This window comes from Danio rerio, chromosome 15 (genome assembly GCF_049306965.1).
Source record: "Danio rerio strain Tuebingen ecotype United States chromosome 15, GRCz12tu, whole genome shotgun sequence".
NCBI lineage: Eukaryota > Metazoa > Chordata > Actinopteri > Cypriniformes > Danionidae > Danio > Danio rerio.
Window position 1 is genome coordinate 9,645,001 of NC_133190.1, and position 25,000 is coordinate 9,670,000.

The window sequence follows — 25,000 nt, forward strand, 5'->3', positions numbered from 1 at the left end:
TTCTTGCTTCTGTCACTGAGGCGACAGTGCTAACCACTGAGCACTGTGGTGACGCAGTGGTGCAGTGGGTAATCGCCTCACAGCAAGATGGTTGGTATGAGTGTGTATAGGTGTTTCACAGTGATGGGTTGCAGCTGGAAGGGCATCCGCTGTGTAAAACATGTGCTGGACAAGTTGGTGGTTCATTCCACTGTGGCGACCCATGATTATTGAAGGGACTAAGCTTAATAGAAAATGAATGAATGAATATAATTACATATAATATTTCCCAACTAAATTCCCAATATAGTTATATTTAATATTTTCTAAGTGCTGTTGAATGGAGAACCGCATCTCAACACATTTTTAAACATAACAGTTTTAATATGTAATATTAACTAATATATAATAACTAATTTCTGTTGTCTTTGCCATCATTTTAAATTTATTTTTTCAAGATAGATTTAGAGCATTCAGTTCAATGTGAAGGTTTAACTATGTTAATCAGAAGAGTGACTGGACAACAGTTTGTTCTGTGGTGATTCAAAACAAGTGATTCTTAAAGGGGCTAAAAATATAAAATTTAGTAATTTAAATATTTTAAAACTGCTTTTATTGCAACAAAACTTAAAGAAAAAAAAAACATTTTACCCCAAGAACAGATATTAGGAAATTACTAATAAAAAAAAATCCCAAGGTAAACATTTGACAATTAACAAAGATTTCACAAATTTTGTCTTTCAATTATATCAACATTAAATAAACAAGAATGATTAAATATATATATATATATATTTATATATTTATTCTTGTCACAATTAATGTTACACATTATCCTCCGCCTGCTGCATGATGATTAAATCACCAACCCTAAAAACAAGCACATTAATAACATTAATAGAGACGCTTGACTTCAAATGCCACGAATACCAAACTGTACAAAAGCTGCAGCCGCTTGTTTTGGTCTTGATCTGCTGTTCCACGCTCGCTGCGGGCTATAATATATGTGCATGTATCCTTTTAAGGGCCATAGGTCTGACGGTCGGACATAAAAGGTTTAATCACCCCATTATCCATAAAGACCGTCATTCCCCGGCAGAGCCTGCACAACTACACACTCCTCCGTGCGCACACACACTCACACAACACGTGCATAAAGACAGATAAAATATCACTTTTTTTTTGAGTCAAAGCCATTTTACTTTCGCTCTTGTCCCTCATCGTCCCTCCATTACTCGCCCTCCCCGTCTCTCTTTCCTCCCTCTTTCACTCTCTCGCCCCGTGTGAAGGTCACGCAATTGATTTTCCTCTGTCTATTCATTTTTCAGTCCTGGTTTTGAGACGTGGGAAGCAGACAAAAGCCAGGGAGCACAGCCTCCCCCTCCCCCGCTGCTCGAACCCACCGTCACACACTGACCTGAGCCCAGTCCAGCCCGCAGTCACAGTGCCGTTTCGGAACGGGTCAAACAGCAGCATTCACTGGAAAAAAAATTTGCCACTTCATTGAGGAAAAAGTCTGCATCTTTGAAAACTTGTCGCGAGAAAAATTGTGAGATGTAAACTCAGAATTTCAATATTTAGTCTTAAAATTCTGAGAATAGTGTCTAGATTTGTGATATATTAACTCTAAATTTTAAACAACATTTAAATTTCAGAAATAATTTCAAATATAAATTCAGAGAAGTCAAAATTGGGGATGTGGACCCACAAAACTTCAAAAAAAGTCTGAATTGTGGATGCAAATGTATTGAGTTCTAATATGTACATTTTTAATTTCAGGATGAAACTCTGTAAATTTAGAAGCCTTAATTAAGAGAATTTAGAGTAAGAAGAAAATAATAAATAAATATAAATAAATATAAAATAGTTTATAAAGGCAAACTAGAAATTTTGAAGGGCGAAAACCTCAGATTTGTGAGATGCATACTTAAAATTCTAAATAAAATAAATGTTGGAATTGTCAGTGGATGTTGGGAAAGGCAGATTTATGCTAAAAATCCCAAGAATAATGTCTTGATTTGTGATATTTAAACTATATACAGTATATTAAGCTTGAAATGTATATTTCAGAAAGAATTTGAAGACAATTTTGGGGGATGTATATTGTTAATGCAAATGGATAGAGTTCCAAGATGTACATTTATAATTTCAGGATGACACTGTCATTTTAGAAGTCTGAAAATAACAAATAAATAAATAAATAAATAAATAAATAAATAAATACTGTTTATATATAAAGACAAACTAGAAACTACTATTCTAAGGGGGTAAACTAAGCAGCACAAAAAACACCTTAGATTTGTGAGATGTAAACTCAGAATTCCAAGAAAAGGTACGAACTGCCAGATATTGAAGAAGATTTTTATTTTCTAAAAGTATTATCTAAGAGTGTGTGCAGCACAGGCCAGCTTGTGAACAACAGACACTGTGGCATGTCTGTGTGTAAGATGAGCAGCCTGCAGAGGCCTGCACAGGAGCAACACTATGAGAAGGCTATGCTGAAGAATGACTGATTATGTAGCAATAACTGAAATGTAAGCACTGATTATATATGTGAAATACTCATATGAAGCTATATCTGTGAAAGGCATTCAGGAGAGTTACATGTTAATGTACCATCATGGCAATGCATTTAAATACTTATGTTATGAAGGACAAATGCAGAAGTTTTACTACTAATAATACTTCATATCAGCTTTAACAAACAAAAGTTTCTAGTAGTTTAATGCTTAGAACAACACTGCACTGCGCATCCGTTTTCTTCCTCTTGTTCTTCTTGTGATTATATAAGTGTGGGTTTTTAAAAAATGACCTTTACACCAAAGATAAGTTGACTTTAGCGCAAGTGGTTTCCAACATCATTAATTCTTCTAAAACAGAGCTTTAGTTCCTAAGTGTGGGTTAATGCATGATAAAACTACAGCAATCTGTTATAGATTTTCTCAAGTGTGAAGATCAGGATGTGAGACTCTGATCTGTACTGTAGCTTTCTTTTCTTTTTTATAGAGCCGCCATTTCAAGCCTACATTCATCAGCAAACAGGTGCTACACACACACACACACACACACACACACACACACACACACACACACACACACACACACATGTACACTGTTCACTTCTTCACAGGCATGTTTATCTGCTACACAAACACACACATCTAATTGTAGCAGAGTTGTTTCCCCTCAGTAATAATAGCAATTAGACAACCCTTGTAATTACGCTCTCCTCGTTATATAGTTAATTTCTCTAATTACAAATCACATAGATAATTTCTCCTAGCCTTTGTGTGCTTTTTCTTTTCTGTCCTGTTATACTATGCTCCTGATTGTGAGTGAGAGTGTGAGAAACATCAGCTCTGTTCCAAAATCTGCTGAACTGCCTACCTAGACAGCATTTCAGCATCACAGGATCTCTCGACACATGTGCGATAATTTAATCTAAACAGACCCAGAATTTATTCGACACTATAAACAGGCAAATTTGCCTTGTTTTTAATTCTTAGCTATCAGATTTTTAACGTTAAGCTATAGATTTTTGAAAATAGCTCTGCTAGATTAGCAACGTGCTAATGTCAAACTCTAGAGAACAGTTAGCTTAGCAATATGATCGAATTACAACACAGAGTGTAGCAATGTTAGTTTTGTAATATGTTAACTTATCTTCTAACCCTAGATGTCAGCTTACCAACATGCTAATTTCAAACACTAGAGGACAGTTAGCTTAGCAACATGATCAAATTCTAGACTAGATTGTTGCATTGTTAATTTTATAATGTTAACTTAACTACTAACCTTAACTGTAGCTATTATACTGTTTGTTAAGCAACATGATAAAACTCTAGAGAGCAGTTAGCTTAGCAATATGTTTAAATAGTACAGACTTTAGCATTTTTGTTTTATAATATGCTAACTTTTAATTGCCTCAACCCTATTTTGTCAGCTTAGCAACATGTTAACATTAGTGTTAGCTTTGTAGCCCATAGTAATGTCAAAACTTGAATACAGAGTACAACACAGTAAAGAAAATAATAATACAAAAAGCTAATGTATAGATGGCTTTTGTTAGCATATATGTTAGCAGCTTAATTTTAGCACTGAAGGGTATAAAATTATTTTCTTAGCAATGTCAGACTATATAGTACTTTTAGCTCAGCAAGAACTTCATACTCTAGAGTAAAGCATTGATAGCAACATGCTAATGTCAAACACTAAAGTATTGTCTATATTCCCTAGATAGCACACAAATTTCCAGAACAAATTTTTTTGAAGAGGGATTGGTCTCAAAAGCATTTGCCATGTACAAATGTCTTTAAATGGTTACGTTTAACAAACTGTTTTAAACATCTAACAGACATACAGTATATCAGGGGACTTTTTAACAGACAAAGTTTAATAGATAGTTTTAAGATATTAAATAGCTGTACATGTGCTATCAGTGTATATAGCATTAGCATAACATGTTAACATTAAATTGAGTATAAAAGCTTAGAAAAACTTTAACATCAGAATTTGGAACATATGATATAGCATTGTTAGCTTAACGTGTCACTTAACTATAGAGTATGACATTAGCTTAGCAATAACACCACACTCTAAAGCACAAAGTACAGAGATGTAATTTGCAAGCTTTGGAACAAGCTAACATCAATCTTTAGAAAAAAAAAACCTTGTTATCCAATGCTAATGTTAAACTCTAACATATAAAGTATACCACTGTTAGCTTAAAGTTAACATCAAACAATAGATTAAGAATAAAATAAAAAATAATGCTAATACGTTGCTAAACAAATGCTCTGTACTCTAGAGTTGGAAGTTATCATGTTGTTAGACTGGCAAGGCTATGCTTTATATATTTTAAATTTGAACATTGTTGCTAATAGAGTAGCTATAAAGTATAGCATTAAACAAGTGAATGTCAAAGTATAGAAGATAGCACACGTCAGAATATATTTCTGTCACTATATATTTTTCACAATTAAAAAATAAAAATATATACACACACACACACACACACACACACATATATATATATATATATATATATATATATATATATATATATATRTGTGTGTGTGTGTGTGTGTGTGTGTGTGTGTGTGTGTGTATATATATATATATATATATATATATATATATATATATATATATATATATATATATATATATATATTTATTTTTTCACAATTAATAAAAATGGAATATTTTGACTTTGACTTTTTTCTTTTATTTATTTTCCAAAAATGTATCTAAAACATAACAAAGATACTTTAATAAGCCTTCTATGCATGCTTTATCTTTAAATCAAAATTTACAATGTTTATTCTGCTAGCTCACGTTGGTATTCTGGGGGCGACACAGTGGCTCAGTGGTTAGCACTGTCACCTTACAGCAAGAAGGTTGCTGATTTGAGTCCCGCCGGTTGGTATTTCTGTGTGGAGTTGGTATGTTCTCTCTGTGTTGGTGTTGGGTTTCCTCCAGGTGCTCTGGTTTCCCCACGGTCCAAAAACATGCACTATAGGTGAATTGAATAAACATTATTGGCCGTAGTGGATGTTTCCCAGTACTGAGTTGCAGCTAGAAGGTTGGACAAGTTGGCAGTTCATTCTGCTATGGCGACCCCTGATGAATAAAGTAACTAAGCCAAAGGAAACTTAATGAATGAAAGTATTTATTCTTTAGGTGAACAATAATCTATGCAAATTAATCAATCACTTTATTTTAATTTTTGTAATCTTCAATCAACGTCTGACTATTTGCTTCTGCGTTTAGAGTCACTTTCAGCTACTTCCGCCACAATATTCTTAACCGCGCCCCTCTTACCACTAGTTTGCTATGAGTGTATGATGCACAAAAAGAAAGCCCCGCCCCCTACTCAATATTCCACTTCAGTTAAAAGTGCATCAACATACTGAAATAAAAGTCTCAGCTACTAACATTTCACATAGACTTTTAAATGCTTTCAGTGCTATATAGATGCAGACACCAATATGCAATTCTTCATCCTTAAATCATGCACATTTAAACGTGAACAAAGTGCAAGTGACTACATTTAGATGGAAGCTGGTGCTGCCACATGTCTAAACAGCTCCACTGACTGAAATCCCAGCGGACAGCAAAACAAGGCACCTCACCAGGCTTTGAAACACACACACTCACACACACACACAAAAAGAAGAGATAAAAACAGCGAGCAGGAAAAGAGACATTCGCCCAGGTATTTGAACAGGACTGAATGGCTTTGATGCGGCAGGTATAATGAGGCTCGCAGGCTTCCTACAAAAGGACCATCTCTCAGAAACACACTTCCTCGGTCTGGCCACTTGTTAACAAGCTTGAGCGAGGACTCAGGCTCTTTTGTTCGTCCCCCTTCGCTTCCACACAGACAGCGGCTAATTGGCTGTTAGATCTATTGTTCACTTCACAATTGAGATGAACCAATCAGAGGACGTAATGAATGACGGAGCGTTTTTTTGAGAAGCCAAATGACCCTGCTCTCGAATTAAACTCAAATGGCAGAGCCCCCCCTCATTCTGAAAAGAAGCATATGAAAGGAATATGTACCGTGATGAGGGTTTTTACCGTGTATTTTGCTCCTGTATACAGTCTGTATGCTGCAACTAGTGAACTAGCAAATGCATTATTTCAGATGAGCCGTGTTTAACTCCGCATGACTGCGAGTGATTACTCCTGTGGCGCAATCTCAATTACTTTTCTGTCTCTATGTGTGTGTGTACGTGTGCGTAAGCATTCGCTCTCTCTTCGCTGGCAATTTTCGATGTGAGAGTATCCCAAGCGACGCACACGAGCGACCTATAAGACAATAATAGCCTATTCCATTTAAATTCATAATTTAAATTAATAACGCATTTGTATTCATCGACAGGACGCCACTGTCGTGTTAGAATTGACTTTCGCTGCGGTTCACTCAAAGCCATCTCCTCTGTTAATGGCACCTCAAATACAAATCAACGTCAGGATTGGTGCTGTGGATGAGAACCTTGGATAAATCTGCCTTGGATGAATGTTGACAATTAGGCCAGTGCGTTATGGACGTGAAAATGTTTTTAGGTAGTAATACTGAAATAAAAGAACTACAAATATTTTTTCTTTAATTAATGTATCATTTTATAATTATTTTCATAATGTTTAACAAACTGCTCAATAAATGACAGATTAGTTGTGGGCACACGCATTCGATTTATTCATTCATTAAATAATTTATTTTATTTCAGCTTAGTCTCTATTTCCGAGGTCGACACAGCAGAATGAACCGCCAACTATTCCAGCTTATGTTTTATGCTCATCCAGCTGCAACCCAGTACTGGGAAACACCCATACACACTCATTTACACTATAGATAGCTTAGTTTATTCAATTCACCTTCATGTCTTTGGAGCACCCGGAGGAAACCCACGCCAACACAAGGAGAACATGCAAGCTCCACACAGGCCCAGCCAACTGGCCCAGCCAGGACTCGAACTAGCGACCTTCATGCTGTGAGGTAACAGTGCTAACCATGTATTTGTGATGTTATATGTTTTTTTTTTTAATTAATGCGTTATTTAATTGTCAATTCATATGTTATTTCTAGAATTTCTTTTTAAATTTGAATGTCCTAAAGTTTGGTTGCAGGGTTGCAAAAACCACACACAAAAAAATGTAATTAATTAATTAACCACACAATAAAAAAAAATTATTTGAAAAAAATGTAATTAAATAAAACTGTTTGATAAAAAAATATATAATGAAATAAATTTAAGTCTGTTTTTGCAATATTTTTTCATTTCACAGAATTTTAAATTTTTTGGTAATTTAAATCATTAAATGATTTAGAGTTCTGAAATTCCAAATTTCAGTGTCAGAATTGCAAAAATCAATCATTACTTAAACTAGATAGAAAATACAAAAAGTACAATAATATGATTTGATCACTTAAGTGTGGCAATGATTAGGCAACGGTGGTGCAGTAGGTAGCGATGTCGCCTCACAACAAGAAGGTCGCTGGTTCGAGCCTCGGCTGGGTCAGTTGGCATTTCTGTATGGAGTTTGCATGTTCTCCCTGTGTTCGTGTGGGTTTCCCCCAGGTGCTCCATTTTCCCCCACAGTCCAAAGACTGACCTAAAATTGGATAAACTGAAACTTGTTTGTAGTGTGTGAGTGTGTATGGAGGTTTCCCAGTGATGGGTTGCAGCTGGAAGGGTATCTGCTGCGTAAAACATATGCTGGATAAGTTTGTGGTTCATTCCACTGCTTCAACCCCAGATTAATAAATGGAGTAAGCTAAAAAGAAAATGAATGAATGAAATGTGGCAATGAACATTTCCTGAAGGATACAGACCTTTTAAAGACCTTTTAAGACCTACTTTGAACCCTATATAATGTTGAATATCTCTGCATATTAAATATATGGTTTTATTTTCAATTTAGTGCAGTTTTTGTCTATCATACAAAAGGTAGTATAGTATGTAACTCCAGTCATACATGTCCTGTACAGTACGTGTATTGAGTGTATAGAGTTTAATATTTTGTTGATTCCAGAACACTGCTGTGTGAAAACCCCCCAAATCCAAATATAATCCCTACACCTAAATACTTACTCTAAATTATTCATAAAATCGGAGGCAAGTTGAACAACAATGATGTAGAAGCACCAAACCCTGTTCTGTAAGGCTGCGTCCACAATCGCGTACCTCCATACTATATCGTGCGCTAATTTTGAAATGCGAATTTGATACATGCTACGGGTAGGTCACGTAATCATGATAAAATGGCAGATGTAGTACCTCCGTGTTTTATTCCTGCTGTAATTCATACTGTATAGGATGTATTTCCCAACCATCAAGTAAAATTGAAATGCAGAACCCACTGAGTAGGAGGCAATTTTGAACGCAGCCTAAGTCTACATCACACAACTTAGTTTCTGGAGGGCACAGGTCTGCACATTTGATCAAGCTAATTTAGTACTCCAGGCTTATTTTAAACCTCCAGGTTAGGGTGTTTAAGCAGGATTGGAACTAAACTATGCAGGGCTGAGCTTGACACAACTGATCTAAATTAAGCATCAGCTGTAAATTTGTCCCACAAATCTGACTTGTTTATTGGATGTTGCTCCAGGATCTACAAAGGGGATTCAGGGACATGTTGCACTTAGTAAAATCGACTTCTCTCTGTGTTAAGTCTCACCCTTGCTGCAGTTGTTCTCTCCTTCCATTAGGGGGCTCCAGGGCGGGTCTCCCTGGCTGGCGAAGTGTCTCATGTGCAGGTAGCTGATGGTGAGGCGGATTATGGAGGCCTTGTCCAGCTGGCTGGTTATTGCCCCAGGGAGGGGGAGCATCTTGGCCAGCTCGAAGAACTCAAAGTTCTCTTTGCCTCGCCGAGAACGAGCTGCATTGCGGGACTTCTCCTTCCTCAAGTTCTGCAAGCTGGGGGAAATCAGACAAGGGAGGCTGTTTAATTAATGATCATTAATTAAAGGAAGAGAGATTAGACAATGGTAATGTACAGGTGGGTCAAGGAGAGCTAGCGCTGCTTAATGAGGAGTTACTGTTTGTTACAAAAACTATGCAGTTTGGTTGTTGATGTGAACAGAGATGAGTAAGAATCTCATATCTGAAATCTAACCAGATTCATTATCTCCAGTTGACCACAAATGTATTTAATGCCACACAAACATATGGATTATGTTAAATTGCATATTGACATGTTCCATGGATGAGTCTGTGCTTTATTTAAACTTTTTATGCATGCATTAGTTCATTGCGCTCTTGTGAAAATGCACCCTGAACTGACATTGAAGAGAAAAAAATTGTGAATAAATTTATTTGTGGCGAAACAGTGGCACAGTGGGTAGCACGTTCGCCTAACAGCAAGTAGGTTTGCTCGTCCGTGCCTCGGTTGGGACAGGCATTTCTGTGTGGAGTTTGCATGTTCTCCCGTGATCGTGTGGGTTTCCTCCGGGTGCTCCGGTGTCTCCTACAGTTTAAAAGACATGGCATAGGTGAACTGTGTATGCTAAAATTGACCGTAGTGTACTGTATGTGAGTGGATGTATGGGTTGCAGCTGGAAGTGCATCTGCTGCATAAAACATATGCTAGATAAGTTGGCCGGTTCATTCCGCTGTGGCAACCCCTGATTAATAAAGGGACTAAGCCGAAAAGAAAAGGAATTAATAATTTTTTTTTGTGTGCACAAAAGCATTCTCATAGCTTCGTAACATTACAACTAACCCACTTAAGACACACTTCAGATGTGTTCTGAGGATATTTTTGGTACCCAGTATGCATGTGAACCTACACTAGTCTTGCGGTTCGGTTCGTTACGATTATCATGCTATTGGTTCGGTTCAATTCAATATCTCGGTGCATCACAGTGCATCGATGATGCTTTCCATAAGTAATTCGATTTTTCTTCACAACACAAGAAAAAAATTTTTTGATAACATGTATAAATATATTTATATTTATATATTATTTGTAATACATTTTTTCCTTTATTGCAAACAGTCAGATATATGAACTGAACCTTTAATTTGACCTGCTCAAAGAAAACACTCTTTTTTAATGTATCAAACAAAACAAAAATGTAAATATTACCCCGCTTGCTTTTTGAGCACTGTCAAGCGAGGTCTTAAGGCTGATTTATACTTCTGCGTCAAACGCCGGCGTATGCTACGGCGCTGACGCATAGCCCTTCGCCGTGGCCGTCACTGACGTGCACCTCTCAAAAAATGTAACTACACGTCGCAACGACACTCAGCGTAAGCTCTGTGATTGGTCGGCTTGGTAGCGCTGACGAGTCTGGGCGGGACCGAGAGCCGCGCGAATGGTGCGAGCGATTGTTTACAAGTGTGGAGTCCCGTGAAGGAGCTCCGGATGGAAATTTTTGTTTTGTGTTTACCTCATAGTTAAAGTTGCTGCATGTCCGCCGGTTCCTGCCTCAAAATAAGCGAGTTTGAGCCACTTGTACATCCCGGAAGTGTTCAGGAAAAGCAAAAAAGCAGCAAAGAAACTCGACACAGAGGAACATTTACACCTCACTGCCAACTAGCGTTTCGGAAGTGTTAATGCAGACCGACAGAGACAGCGCGCAGGAGTATAAATGCACAGCCACGTGTGTTGCATGCGCCGTGGGTTACGCCGGTCACTTGACACAGAAGTATAAATCAGGCTTTACACTAAGACCCCGATCAACAGAAAGGGCTGCAATTGGCTTTATAAATGAAAGTTACAGTTTATGTGCGCATAATTCGCGGTTATCACAGGTAATCAATACTAGACACAATGGTGAACTCACACCACAGGTACGCTCGCGTCTAGTTTCACAAGTATCGCTTTAACAACCCAGAGGAGAGGAAAAGTTACCTCACGAACATGCTAGTGGGTCAAATTTCCAAAGTGAGAAACGGAGAGAGAGAGAGAGACTGATTTACAGCATTTCTCCCAACACTCTCAGAAACAAAGACACGCGAGCTGTCACTCAGATGTTACCTTTTCAAAATGTACAAATTTGCATCTAAAAGCTCCATATTAATACCTCAAGAGTACATATTAATAGCTAAAAAGTGAGCTAAGAAGTGTTCCTTTAAAATTTTCTAAGTACTAATACTTTTGAGGTACCAATAAGAACCCTTTATGTACAAACATGTACCTTCTGAAAAGGTACCACCCCAATGACAGCTTGCATACCTTTATTTCAGAGAGTGTAGAAGTGAAATAGCGGCTCGTGTGCTGTGCCTTCTTCAGTGTCAGTGAAAGACTTTCCAGCAAACTCGCAAGCAGTTAAACTGTGCATAATTGTCTTATTTTAAGTAGTAGGACTGTTTGGTAACACTTTACAATAAGGTTAATGCATTTACTAACATGAACTAATCATGAAGAACACATGTACAGCATTTATTAATCATAATTGAACATTTACTAATGCATTATTACCATCCAAGTCATAACAAGTCCATGCTTGTTAATATTAGTTAATGCACTATGAGTTAACATGAACTAACAATGAACTACTGTATTTGCATTAACTAACGTTAACTAACATGAACAAATACAGTGGTAGATGTATTGTTCATTGTTTGTTCATGTTAGTAAAAGCATTAATTAACATTAACTAATGAACTTTATTGTAAAGTGTGACCGAGTGTTTTATTTACTCGCCTCCTTCGCTATAGTATTCTACTGCGACATCGCACATAGGAGATAAATGACCTCAGTATCTAATAACTGGTTATGATCTATTACTGAACCAATATTGAATTGTTCCTATCTGCATTGCGGTGCACCAAAGAAACAATTTTGACACCCGTAGTGCCCAGAAGTTCCGGGTGTCTCCCGCAAATGCATAGAGACTCCCAGATTCAAACAAATGATAATCAGCAGCAATCAGCAATTTAATTCATTTCATCCTTATTTGCGTAGCACTTTTACAATTTAGATTGTGTCAAAACAGCTTCACATAGAAGATCATAGTAAATTGAAACAGTGTAGTTCAGTTTTCAGAGTTTAAGATTAACTCAGTTTAGTCAATGTGTTGCAAAAAGCGAAAATCCTACATGACGGTACTTTGATTGCGGTATTTACATGTCTGTACCGCACTTTAATTATGCGACTAATATTGGCATGTCTTAATCCGATTTCTGTTTCAAGAGTTCACACTTTGATTATGCTCAATTATGATAGCAGGTTTGGCATGCTGTCCCGGGAGATCCCCAGGGGGAATCCAAAAATAAAGATATATTATGAAGTTTAGGTAGGATATTTATAGTAGTTTTGGAATGATCTGATAGGCTAGCTAATGATTAGCGATAAGGATCAGCTGTAGTCAGTCATATCACATGCTCCTCTCGAAATTAAGCTGCAGTCACACTAGAGTTTGAGCTTGCGATATTCTGTCATGCAGCGCTGCGAAAAGGGGTTGGATTAAATAAGATTATTAAACATTTAAAAAAGCGAGGGATTGCTCCATGTTTTAAATTTCTGTCCAGAGATGTCATGTTTTGATCCTCGATTGGTCTCACGCAGGTCAAAGTTTACCAAGCTTGAACTTTGCACCTCAGCAACCTGCGAAACTTGATGCATGACCCTGCATTTCCAGTCTGACGCATTCATGTGTGTATGAATAGAAGTCTATGGGGAGAAAAGCCCAGTGTGACTGCAGCTTTAGTTTGTGAAACTTCACTTAGGTCGGTTATGATCTTAATTTATCAAAAATCGCTATTTACATGGTAGACTTTTTTTTAATTTACTTTTATTTAGAAAAGAAGAAATGTACAATATAAATGAGGAAGTAATCTGTAGGAGATTGGAACACAACTACAGGGTGAGTCATTTATATGGATACACCTTAATAAAATGGGAATGGTAGGTAATATTTACGTCCTGTTTGTGGCACATTAATATATGTGAGGGGGCTTGTAAATAACTCATGAAAGAATAAAGTTACATTAAAACCAAGCACACCGCTGTTTTTTTCTTGTCAATAAATTCTCAATAAGTTTATTAAGGTGTATCCATATAAATGGCCCACCCTGTACATGCAGTTACAAAGTGATAAGAACAATAAGTAACAATAAGTAATAAGAAGAGAAAAAAGAGAACAAAAAAAAAAGAAAGGGGAAGTACAAAATTAAATTAAATAAAAAACACAGAATGCATTAAAGACTAACTTACTGGAAGTATGATATTTTCATAAGTTTTTATTAACTTGCAGAATTTGTTGTCCGATAAACGTAAAGCTTTAAGCAAGGAATCAATTTCAATTAAAAAAATGGGAAAATGAGGAAGAATATTAAAAAAAACTGTTTGTGGCTAAAGAATTTTCCATATAATATAAAAAAGTTATTTATTTTTACTATTGGGACTAGAATAATAACAACATGGTAGACTCTTAATCAGAGTATTGTCTTCATTGTATTTTTAAAATGAGATTTTTGGTGCCCTTGTAAATGTACTCATTGACATTGAGTTCAGTTGTTGATTGGATGCAGCAAGATCTGAATGAGCTTGTGTCAAAATGAAAAAAGTTACTAAAGCATGAATCCAGAAGTCATGGGAACATCATTAAAAAGTAGTCTAGAAATTCAAGTTGAAATTTGAAATGATCATTTTCATGAACAAAATATGGGAACACAAGTTAATCATCCACTATCGTACCATGTTTTATAGAACGCATAGCTGAATTTTAAAGTTTTTTTTTTGCTGTTTTGCCGCATAACCCTCACTGGAGATCGACATTAAGAGACAAGGTGTTTGTCTGGATCTTTTCCGACTCCATCAGCGGTTTTCCAGGCATCTGTGATGTCTGACCTCTGATCAGCTTCAGCGTGGCCAGCAGGGGGGCTGATGAATCCAGCACCAGAATCTAGCCCAAGTCCAATGGCTGCGTTTGGTTCCCAGGCTCCCTCCTGGGTGGTGAGTCCCGGTCCTGATTGAGGGATCAATGGAGGGAGGGCTGGTGGCGAAGGCCGGTCCAGGTAGCAGTCGCTGTGATTGGATATCGACTCGCTCTCAATGGGGCCTGAGTGGAGGAATTATGTTGTCACGGGCGCTCTACAATTTGTGACTGCGCTGGAAGACGGAGCCGAACGCTCCTCTCTCTCTTTCTCGCTCTCTTTCTGTGTCGGTGACATTGATTCTCATTCATCCTGCAGATGCACAGGAGGGAGGGACGGCACACAGAAAATGTGTGTGTGTGTGTGTGTGTGTGTGAAGAGGGGGACCCATGGAATGAAAGGGAACTGCCAAAAAGCATGCACAAAAGAGTCAGTTCCCCCTAAATTGAAAAGGGACTAATTTATTTGTTTAGACAGAACTGTGTTGCACTTTAACAGACAGAGTGTGTAAATCAGCAAAGCTTTGTGCTTCAGTGGTTTAACGATAGTTTATGACCTTTATATGTGTGTGTTTGTGTTAGTCTTTTTAAGATGAACTAAAAGGCAGTTGTGAGTTAATAATATTAACCTAAAGCTAATAATCATAAGTTGTAGCCAATGTAAAATAAAATCTAAGGGTTGATTTATGGAGGTTTTCATTTCTGACCCAGTCAGATTCTCCAATTCCAAGATTTAGAGTAATTGCATCATTTGGGGGCTCGTCCGGGATTTGAAACTGGGACTTAATGCACCCCAAGGCAAGAGTTCAAATTCCTAAAATAATTAAAAGTCAAATTTTTCTTTAAAAAAAACAAGTATGTTTCAGGTTCTCCTCCCGGACGAGCCCCCAGTTTATATAATTACCTTAAATCTAAGCGTTGTAGAAAATTGTAAAATATGTCTATAATATAAACTTCAAAAATATATAGCAACTAATTCTAACAACTGGGGCTTTTTGCTGGAAAAAAAAACAATCATGGGACAAAACATACAAAACACACACACACACACACACACACACACACACACACACACACACACACACACATATATATATATATATATATATATATATATATATATATATATATATATATATATATATATATATATATATATATATAATAAACCTTTAAATTGTATTGAAGTATTTAAAAAGTAGCCTCGTAAAAAATAACACACAGGTTTAAGACATTTTAACAGTAGTCCATATATAAAAGTAATATAGGAACACAAATATATATATTTTATATTACGAGTATACTATGAACATGCAAATATCAAACCATTTTTTCAATATTAACTCAATATCTTTGTTACAAAGTCAAAATAAAACACTAACAAAGAATATTTCTTCATTTACTTAAATTACTCCATTTATTGCCAGTGAACCAGATAGGTTTTTCAAATCAGACCTTTATTTGTATAGTGAAATTGAACTTACAATGAACTAATGCAGTGAAATGATCTAATGCAGTAAAACTATTGCACTTACAATGAACTAATGCAGTAAAACCAAAAATTATTTACCATATATAAAGTATATTTAAGCTATTTTACAGAAAATCAATCTAATTTATTTTTAATTTAATTTAACTAAAATACTTAAAAATACTTAAATTAAAAAATGCTTTAATAAAATACTGTAATAAAAAATAAATAAAAAGCTCGGTCCCACTTTATATTAGGTGTCCTTAACTACTATGTACTTACATCAAAAAAATAAAAACAATGTACTTACTGTGTTATAATGTATTTGAGAACACTTGTGGTGCTTTTGAGTTGGGATAGAGGTTGGGTTATGGACAGGTTTGGTGGTATGGGTACGTTTAAGGGTGGATGAAGGTGTAAGGGATAATCAACAGTGTATTTACAAATGTTATTACAAAGGGTAATTACAGATGTAATTACATAAATGTATTTAATCAAGCATAAGTACACAGTAAATACATGACTTTATACAACAAGTGCAAACTATTAATTCCTGTGTAAGTACATATTAGTTAAGGCCACTTAATATAAAGTATGACCAAAAGCTCAGTAAAACCTAATGAAAATGTAACTAAGCTCTAAATTGTAAAGCTGTAATTAAAATTAATGTGAAAACAGCAAATACAAAACAAGATATTAAAAAAAAAAAACTGTTCATCTATTGTAATAATAATCACAAAAACACTGCCTCCAGTATGTGAATATGTTATAGAATAACTAACACATTCAGTTTAAATCTGAGGTCTAGAAATTTTACAATTAAGGGTTAAATCATCAGAACAAAATATCTGGGAACCCCTGGTCTACATTTCTATAATGTATGAGTCACAGTAAATCAGTGTATCAGTGTTTTGCTCCTGTGAGATCCTCAGTGTGTAAACAGCACCGTACCAAGTAAAGAAAAAAGTCTCCACGAACATCTCATGGTTGTACTGAGACGACCCTGGAGGCTTCAATCAATACAGTGCCATTGATTCTGCTTAGTTTTATATCCTCCACAGCTGAGCAGACATTAATAATTCTACTAAAACTTACTTAATCTGCCGCTAATGGATCCAAACCATAGGCTTACACAGAGCCCTGACGAAAACCAAAGCTTGCAGGAAAAATCGAGTTGTTATCTTAGTGCAGGGGCATAAAAAGTCTTCAAAGACTCAAGTAAAAGTGCAGATATTGGGGGAAAATGTATATAATTGTACTTATTACAATTACTTTAAATCCCGAGGTTGATTTTTGGAGGTTTTAGCTCCTGACTCCCATCCCTAGATTTATAGTAGTTGTGACAATTGGGGGCTCGTCCGGGATTTGAACAGGGATTTTTTGCACCTGAAGCAAGAATTCAAACCCTTGAAATAATTCAAAATCTAATTATTTTTTCAAAAAATATAAATGTTCCAGGTTCACACCCTGGACAAGCCCCCAGTTTATAAAGTATTTTTATTTGTACATAATTTTACTAGTTAAAATTACATTAAATTTGGGGGTTGATTTTTGGAGGCTTTTACTCCTGACCCAGCCACAAATATTTGTACAATTTTCTGCAATAGCTAGATTCAGAGTAATTGTAACATTTGGGGGCTCGTCTGGGATTTGAAACTGGGACTTCTTGCATCCCAAGCAAGAGTTTAAAGAATGTTCCAGGTTCACATCCCGGACGAGCCCCCAGTTTATAAAATAACTTTAATTCTAGAGTAGAAATTGTAAAAGATTTCTGTAATAAAAACCTCAAAAAAAAAAAAAAAAAAAAACTAAGGCACAGATCTTGAGTGAGTAAATGTGAAAAAGTACACTTTTGATTTGTATTTAGGTATTAAAAAGGTAAACAGCCTCAAAAAAAAAAAATATTCAAATGTTTTTTATTTACCAGGGTAAGGTGGGTGGTTTGGCGAGAAGCCCCTGAAGAAAGTCCCACTCGACGGACACACACTTGCCCTCGCTGACGAACGGCATGGCCGCCATCACGACCCCGATGGGCCGCCACCTCTAACTCAGGCAGTGATTGGCCGAGGCTATGTCAGTCCGAGACCCCTAAGAGAAGAGCTGAAACACAACACAAGAAACAGATGTATTTATGTTGATGTGAACTACAATTATGTGAATGTGTCACTTCTTTTTGACATGTTACTATACAGTTGCTTATCTGGATGGCTGCTGTGTGGTCACACGCATACAAAAAAAATCTAATCAAATTCAAAATGATAAATTTAATTTACAGAGAACCGAAAGTGTTTTTTATTGTAATTTGAGCATTAAAATTGGTCAGTTGGTTCAACAGAACTCAATGTTTAGATTTTTTAGCCAATTTAGGAGTGTGTTTTTAATATGCTTCAATCCAGTTTATAGTTTAAATTAAATGTTAACATGTAAATTATAACAGATTACAGAGACATAATGTTAGCAGTTACTTTCAAAAAAATAAAAATGTTTCAAATGAATTCAAAGCAGTGTTACTAATTAACTTATTTAAGTCAGTGGATAATTATTAACTTACTGAATCATTCATTGACCTATTCATTAGAAAGGTCATCATCTCCATTTTGTAATAAATGTACATTTAGATTTTTAAAAATATGATGAATAAATTATTTAATAGCTCGCTGAAGACTATCAACTTATTTTATTTCTAAATGAATCAGTTTTTAAATGATACTGTGACTTTAAGACTCGTGGCTGATTCAATCCTGAATCATTATTTCACAAAGTCAATTTCTTTTTTTTTTTTTTTTTACATAAATCAGCATTTTGGAAAAAATTGTTGATTAAAAAATTGTAATGACTACGAGAGTCAATTCATTCTCTAATGATTCAGTATTTTGAATAAATCAGATGAATGATTTGGTAACTAACATTAATAATAATAGACAGCAGGTTATATATATATATATATATATATATATATATATATATATATATATATATATATATATATATATATATATATATATATATATATATATATATATATATATATATATATATATAGAATAATAAATGATGACCGCCTGCTTGTTTTGTTTCTAAATATAGAAACATTTTGAATTAATTTGTTGATTAATTCAATGGCCTACTCATAAGCCATGTGCTCAGTCTTAAATACACAAGTGATACTGATTCAATGGTTCACTCTTATCTTGTTTTGCTTCTGAACAAATCAGTGCTTTTGAATGAATCAATTTAATGATTGATGTAATGCCTCAGGCATAAAGGTAGTCAAGAAGCTTATTCTTAAAAAAAGCAATCTGTGATCTAGGGTTCTGCGCGAAACAGACCACTCCAGGTAGCACTCGAGCTCCACTCCACTGCAGTGCCAGAGTTGTATCAAAATCTGACTCCCCAGACAAATCTGACTCTCCGTCGCGTACATGTTCATTAAAAATTACTATTAGAAATTACTATTAGAAACCTTTCATTGATTATTTCTTCCACAATTGACAGCAAGAATGAACATAGAAGCCTTTTCAAATTAACAAGCAGCACCTAAATGTGTTTAAAAAAACTAAAAACGCCAAAATGGGATGAATTTATAACGCATTATGAAAGTGAAACCACCTCAAATTCACTGTTTATAATTTCAGTATTTATTACATGACAGTCTCTTCTTTCCATTTACGTTATAACACATTTAGCTCTGCCTTTTGGTCTGTTGTTACATATTGACTTCAATTTCGATTAAATTCTATTCAATGTATTTATTCATTTATTCTGTTTAATTGATTTATGTATTTTAGCCCCTTAACTGGAGGATGTGATTTGATTTGTGTGTGCCTAGTGTACAAACGGTTGGTGGCTTAAACGATTAAAATTTTTTAAAAAGTAAAATAAAAAACATGCATTTGTCTACCAAACATTTCTTTTTCTATTTTAATATCTCGCCGTTAGCTACTCTATTAATAAATAACAATATAAGAATGATAATCATAATGGTGATAATAACAGGGAGAGAAACCCTTGTGTTTTAATTATATTTTGCTCAAAACTTGTTTAATGAAGTTTTATTAAAACTTCAACTCTCAAGTAACCACTTATGGAAATACTGGATATATAGTGTATACCGCCATTCCTCCTAATAATACCGAGATATGATTTTTTGGCCATATTTCCCAGCCCTACAGTGATCTATTAAACCAGAAAAAAATACTGATTCATGGTTCACTTTTATATTGTTTTGCTTCTGAATAAATCAGTACTTTTGAATGAATCAATTGAATGATTGACTTAATATCTTGGGTATAAAGGATAGTCGAGTTATTTATTCTTAAATAAACCATCATTTTTAAATGAATCAGTTGAATTAATTGATCTATTCAATAAACCAGAGGAATTAACAATGCAACCAAACGAATATCTGACTACTGTACATAAATACAGTTAAAGACAATATAATTGTTCAGATTCAGAATAAAAAATAAAGAAAGTGACAGTATATAAAAATGAGTAATAACAATAAAACAATGGTTTCTTCTGTAAACCAAAGATAATCAGTTTTGATTATTTATAAGTTTTTAATTATTCAATTATTTAATTAAAGACTACCAACATCTTTCTTCCTGAATCATTTTTTTAATGAATCAGTTCAATGAATGATTCAGGGATTCACAATTTTTTTTTCTGAATAAATCAGGGTTTTGAATAAATCTGGTAAATTATTCGCTTTACCAGATAATTAATCATTTTTATATTGAATTAATGTTTAATAAATAGGCTAAATTATCAGGTGACTCCGTGAATGATTCAATAACTCACTGAAGACAATCGACTTTTTAATTTCTGAAGGAACTATTCAGTGACTTAAGCAGACTCTCAACTCATTCAAATTCATTCCTGAATCAGTTTTTTTACCTGTCAGTTTGTATGAAATGATTCAATAATTCAATCACAGAGTCAACTTTTTTTTTCAGAATAAATCAGTGTTTTCAACGAATCTGTTGAATAATTTAATGACTTAATTAGTGAATCAATTCTTACCTATTATGTGCAGTTGAAGTCAGAATTATTAGCTTCCCTGAATTATTAGCCTCCTTGTTTATTTTTCCCCAATTTCTGTTTAACGGAGAGAAGATTGTTTTCAACACATTTCTAAACATGATAGTTATAATAACTTATTTCTAATAACTGATTTATTTAATATTTGCCATGATGACAGTAAATCATATTTGACTAGGTAATTTTCAAGACACTTCCATACAGCTTAAAATGACATTTAAAGGCTTAACTAGGTTAATTAGAGTAACTAGGCAGGTTAGAGTAATTAGGCAATCATTGTATAACGATGGTTTGTTCTGTGGACTATATCGAAAAAATATATAGCTTAAAGGGGCTAATAATTTCACCTAAAATGGCTTTTAAAAAATCCAAAACTGCTTTTATTCTAGCCAAAATAAAACAAATAAGATTTTCTCCAGAGGACAAAACATTATCAGACATACTGTGAAAATTGCCTTGCTCTGTTAATAATCATTTGGGAAATATTTTAAAAAAGAAAACAAAATTCAAAGGAGGCTAATCATTCTGACTTTAGCTGTATACACTATTATGTATCACTATTTTGAATAACTCATGAATCACTCAGAAATACAAGTGAAACAATCAAGTGTCAGTGACCACAAGCATTCATGTTTGGATATACATTGTTACTTATTAATATTACAAAATACTGTGTAACAACTTTCTCTCTTTAAATCCCAATGAGCTGTACAGAGAATAACACAAACACACACACATACACCAAATCCATGAGTTTTCAGGGCAGTCTGGCCACAGTTTGTTCGTCCTGGACTCATCTCTATGACATTTAAAGGGCCAGCTTGCCCTCGAGCAGCGTGATGCTGTACCCACAGGCAGGAGATGCCCGCTGGCCAGCTCTGGGTAAATCACAACACAGTCAGACTGGCTTTACGCCACAGTCCTACACTACCCCTTTGACCTGACCTGGCACACACACACATACACCCATAACACAACATCAGCAGATTCATCATATGGGTTGAGGCCACCTCTGACACTACATGAACGTGTATTAAGCTATGTTCATTTAAGGTGAGCCAAAGACTACACTAAAATCATCATCAACAGCTTAACCATGAGCTGTAGAGAGCATCGCTTCTTCTGTCCATTGGAAAGAAAAGTCACATATGAGACCTCTTATTAACGTGTGTTATGCTAATGAGAAATTAGTGGTCTGAAAAATTTCATTTACATCTAAATGTAAAGACAAATTACAAATGTAACACAGCACATGGAGACATTTGCTGATCAATAAGTTCTAAATTATAAATATTAATAGTTACTGATATGGCTTCAATAATGTAAAAAAAAAAAAAAAAAAAATATATATATATATATTCATTCATTCATTTTCTTGTCGGCTTAGTCCTTTTATTAATCTGGGGTCGCCACAGCGGAATGAACCGCCAACTTATCCAGCAAGCTTTTACACAGCGGATGCCCTTCCTGCCGCAACCCACCTCTGGGAAATATATGGTCGCTGGGTCTCACTCACAACAACTTATGGACTACAATTCCGCCATTTCTGGACTACATTTTCATACATGCACCCCGCCCACACACACTCACACACGCTTCCTCATTCTGACTGATTACACTCGCACCACCTGAGGATTGTCAAAGACTGATTACACACAATATTTAAGCAGCACACACACTCACTTTCTTTGCCGAGTCTTGTTCATGTGTATAGTGACATAACAACGGGTTATCTTAGTCTTGGTTTCCTACGTCTTGACCCTAGCCTTGCTTGCCTTTTTGTCTCCATTTGCCGCCTGCTTTACGACCTCTCGCCTGTGTTTATACTACGATTCTGGACTGCCTTTATACATATGTTTGCACCTGTGTTGACCTTTGCTTGCCTGACTACTCCAATAAACCTGCACGTGTATCCTAACTCAGTTGTCTCTGTCACTCCCAGTGTTACACTGTAAAAAATTCTGCAATTTTACAATTTATTTCTGGCAGCTGGGGTATGGGGGAAAAAAACGTTAAATAATGGCTGTGAAATAACAGAAATTAACTGTAAAATGACATTAAGTTACAGAAATTTCCTGACATTTAAATTTCTGGTAAGTTTCTGTAATTCAACCTCTGTTTTTTTAAAGTAAATTTCTGTAAATTAATTGCCATTATTTTAAGTTTTTTTTCTGGCACCACAGCTAGGGTAAAATCGTAAAACTACAGTTTTTTTACAGTGTACTCTAATAACATTTAACTAACCCTAAATATTCTCTAAATATACAAATACACATTGCATGTTTTTTTTTTAATGGAGGTATCTTTTCCAAGAAAATGCCACTGTATGTTTTTTTTTTTATTTAAAATTTGGGTGACGCCTTGACGCAGTAGGTAGCACATTCACCTCACAGCAAAGAGGTTGCTGGTTCGAGCCTCAGCTGGGTCAGTTGGCGTTTCTGTGTGGAGTTTGCATGTTCATGTGGGTATCCTCCAGGTGCTCCGGTTTCCCCCACAGTCTAAAGACATGTGCTATAGGTGAATTGGGTAGGCTTTATTGTTTCCGTTGTGAATGTGTGTGAATGAGTGTGTGTGTGGATGTTTCCCAGTGATGGGTTGCGGCTGGAAGGGCATCCGCTGCGTAAAACATATGCTGGATAATTTGGTGGTTCATTCCGCTGTGGTGACCCCAGATTATTAAAGGGACTAAGCCGAAAATAAAATAAATGAATGATTAATTCAAAATTTTATGATTAATTTTGTGCTTAATTCTGAAATTAGCTTGAATGTATTAGGATATTTTTTTTTTTCTACACACTATTTTTAGTGGCAATGATGTCTTCAGATGTGCTCAGATTTGCATGATACCCAAGTCAAACACATGTCATCCTCGTCTGATGAAACTGTTCTGGCGTGTTTTCGTTTCCCCCCATACCCTATTCATTTAGAACATTCTAACATTTAAACTTGGAATATTTTTTTTTAAAAAGCATTAAAGTCATCACTCGTAGGTGTAATTTGCTTTTAAAGTTTTTTTTCCAGTTCAGTTTTAGTGATTTCATGTTTACAATTGTGCTCCCTTTGCAGTGCACTTTGAAAACATTGCTATATTTTGAACACAGCCATGGCTCATGACGAAAGTTATTTGTGACCTATTATTTAAAAGTGGAATTTATGTTACGTCTCCAAAGCTTGTGAAAACAGAAACAAAAAATAGCATACGTTAATGCTTTTACTTTATAATAGTTTATTTATTAAGCATCTCTACTGTATTTAACATGACCTGTTGGTTAGGACATTTCTGCAGTGGTTTGCATGTGTCAAATTGTAAAAGTAATAAAAAAAAAACAAAAAAAAACAATATCCTTAATAATAATCAAAATAATAATAATAATAAAATAATTCATTAAAATCATCATTATTATTATTAATATTATTAACATTATCATTAAAGTATGTTTTTTTTCATTTCCTAATCAATAATAAATAAAACAAATAATTTCTTAATGAATAGCCTCATTATTAATTAATTTATTTATTTATATGATTTATATATGATATTAGAATAGTGTTAGCTTTTGTAAGTGATTTTATGTTTTAGAATAGAATATGTAATGTTCTCAATAATATTTGTTTAGGAAACAGACCCTATATCTGCCATTTAGATATATTTCAATGAATATGAAAAACGAGTGCATGTTTTTACAAAAACTAATATTGTTTGCAATATTAACAAATAATATAATTTGCACAAAGAAATGATGAGGTTCTTCTCTAAAGAAGTTTATACCACCCTATTTAGAGCATCATTATGGCCGTTTTACGTTCTAACTAACGTTGTTCAAACAATGGACCTGCGACAGAGAAACTTCAGGTTTTGGGTAACACTCGTCAGAACATAGTTCTTTTCCCAAACAATGCATCATGATAGTTCAGCCACGAGTTACGACGTTGTTTGGGAAACGCACCCCTGATCATTAACATACAAATTCATTTAGAACTCTTAAAGAAAAATTGCATTTACTTTGTCTCTTAAAGTTTCTCCAGTACTTTCAACAGAAATCCATTCAATTATGAGTTTAGATGGAGGCCCAAAAGAAGCTTCCCATTCAGATTACACACAGGTTCATGTTGGCACAAAAAACTGGCATGCGTACCAAAAGAACGCTGTTTGGTTCATAGAAACTTCTGTGTGA

At 35.0% G+C, this 25,000-nt stretch overlaps 1 protein-coding gene across 4 annotated transcripts in view; it reads right to left on the reverse strand.

Annotated features, from left to right (window-relative positions):
• The window catches only part of npas1 (neuronal PAS domain protein 1), a 91,869-nt gene that overhangs the window by 50,300 nt on the left and 16,569 nt on the right, over positions 1-25,000 (reverse strand). For all 4 annotated transcript variants that reach the window (XM_073923083.1, XM_068213562.2, XM_073923084.1 and 1 more), the window contains 2 exon segments: positions 17,707-17,882; positions 9,166-9,404 (listed from right to left, as the gene is read on the reverse strand). In XM_073923083.1, the coding sequence (XP_073779184.1) occupies positions 9,166-9,404; positions 17,707-17,801 (334 nt within the window). In that variant the 5' untranslated portion in view covers positions 17,802-17,882.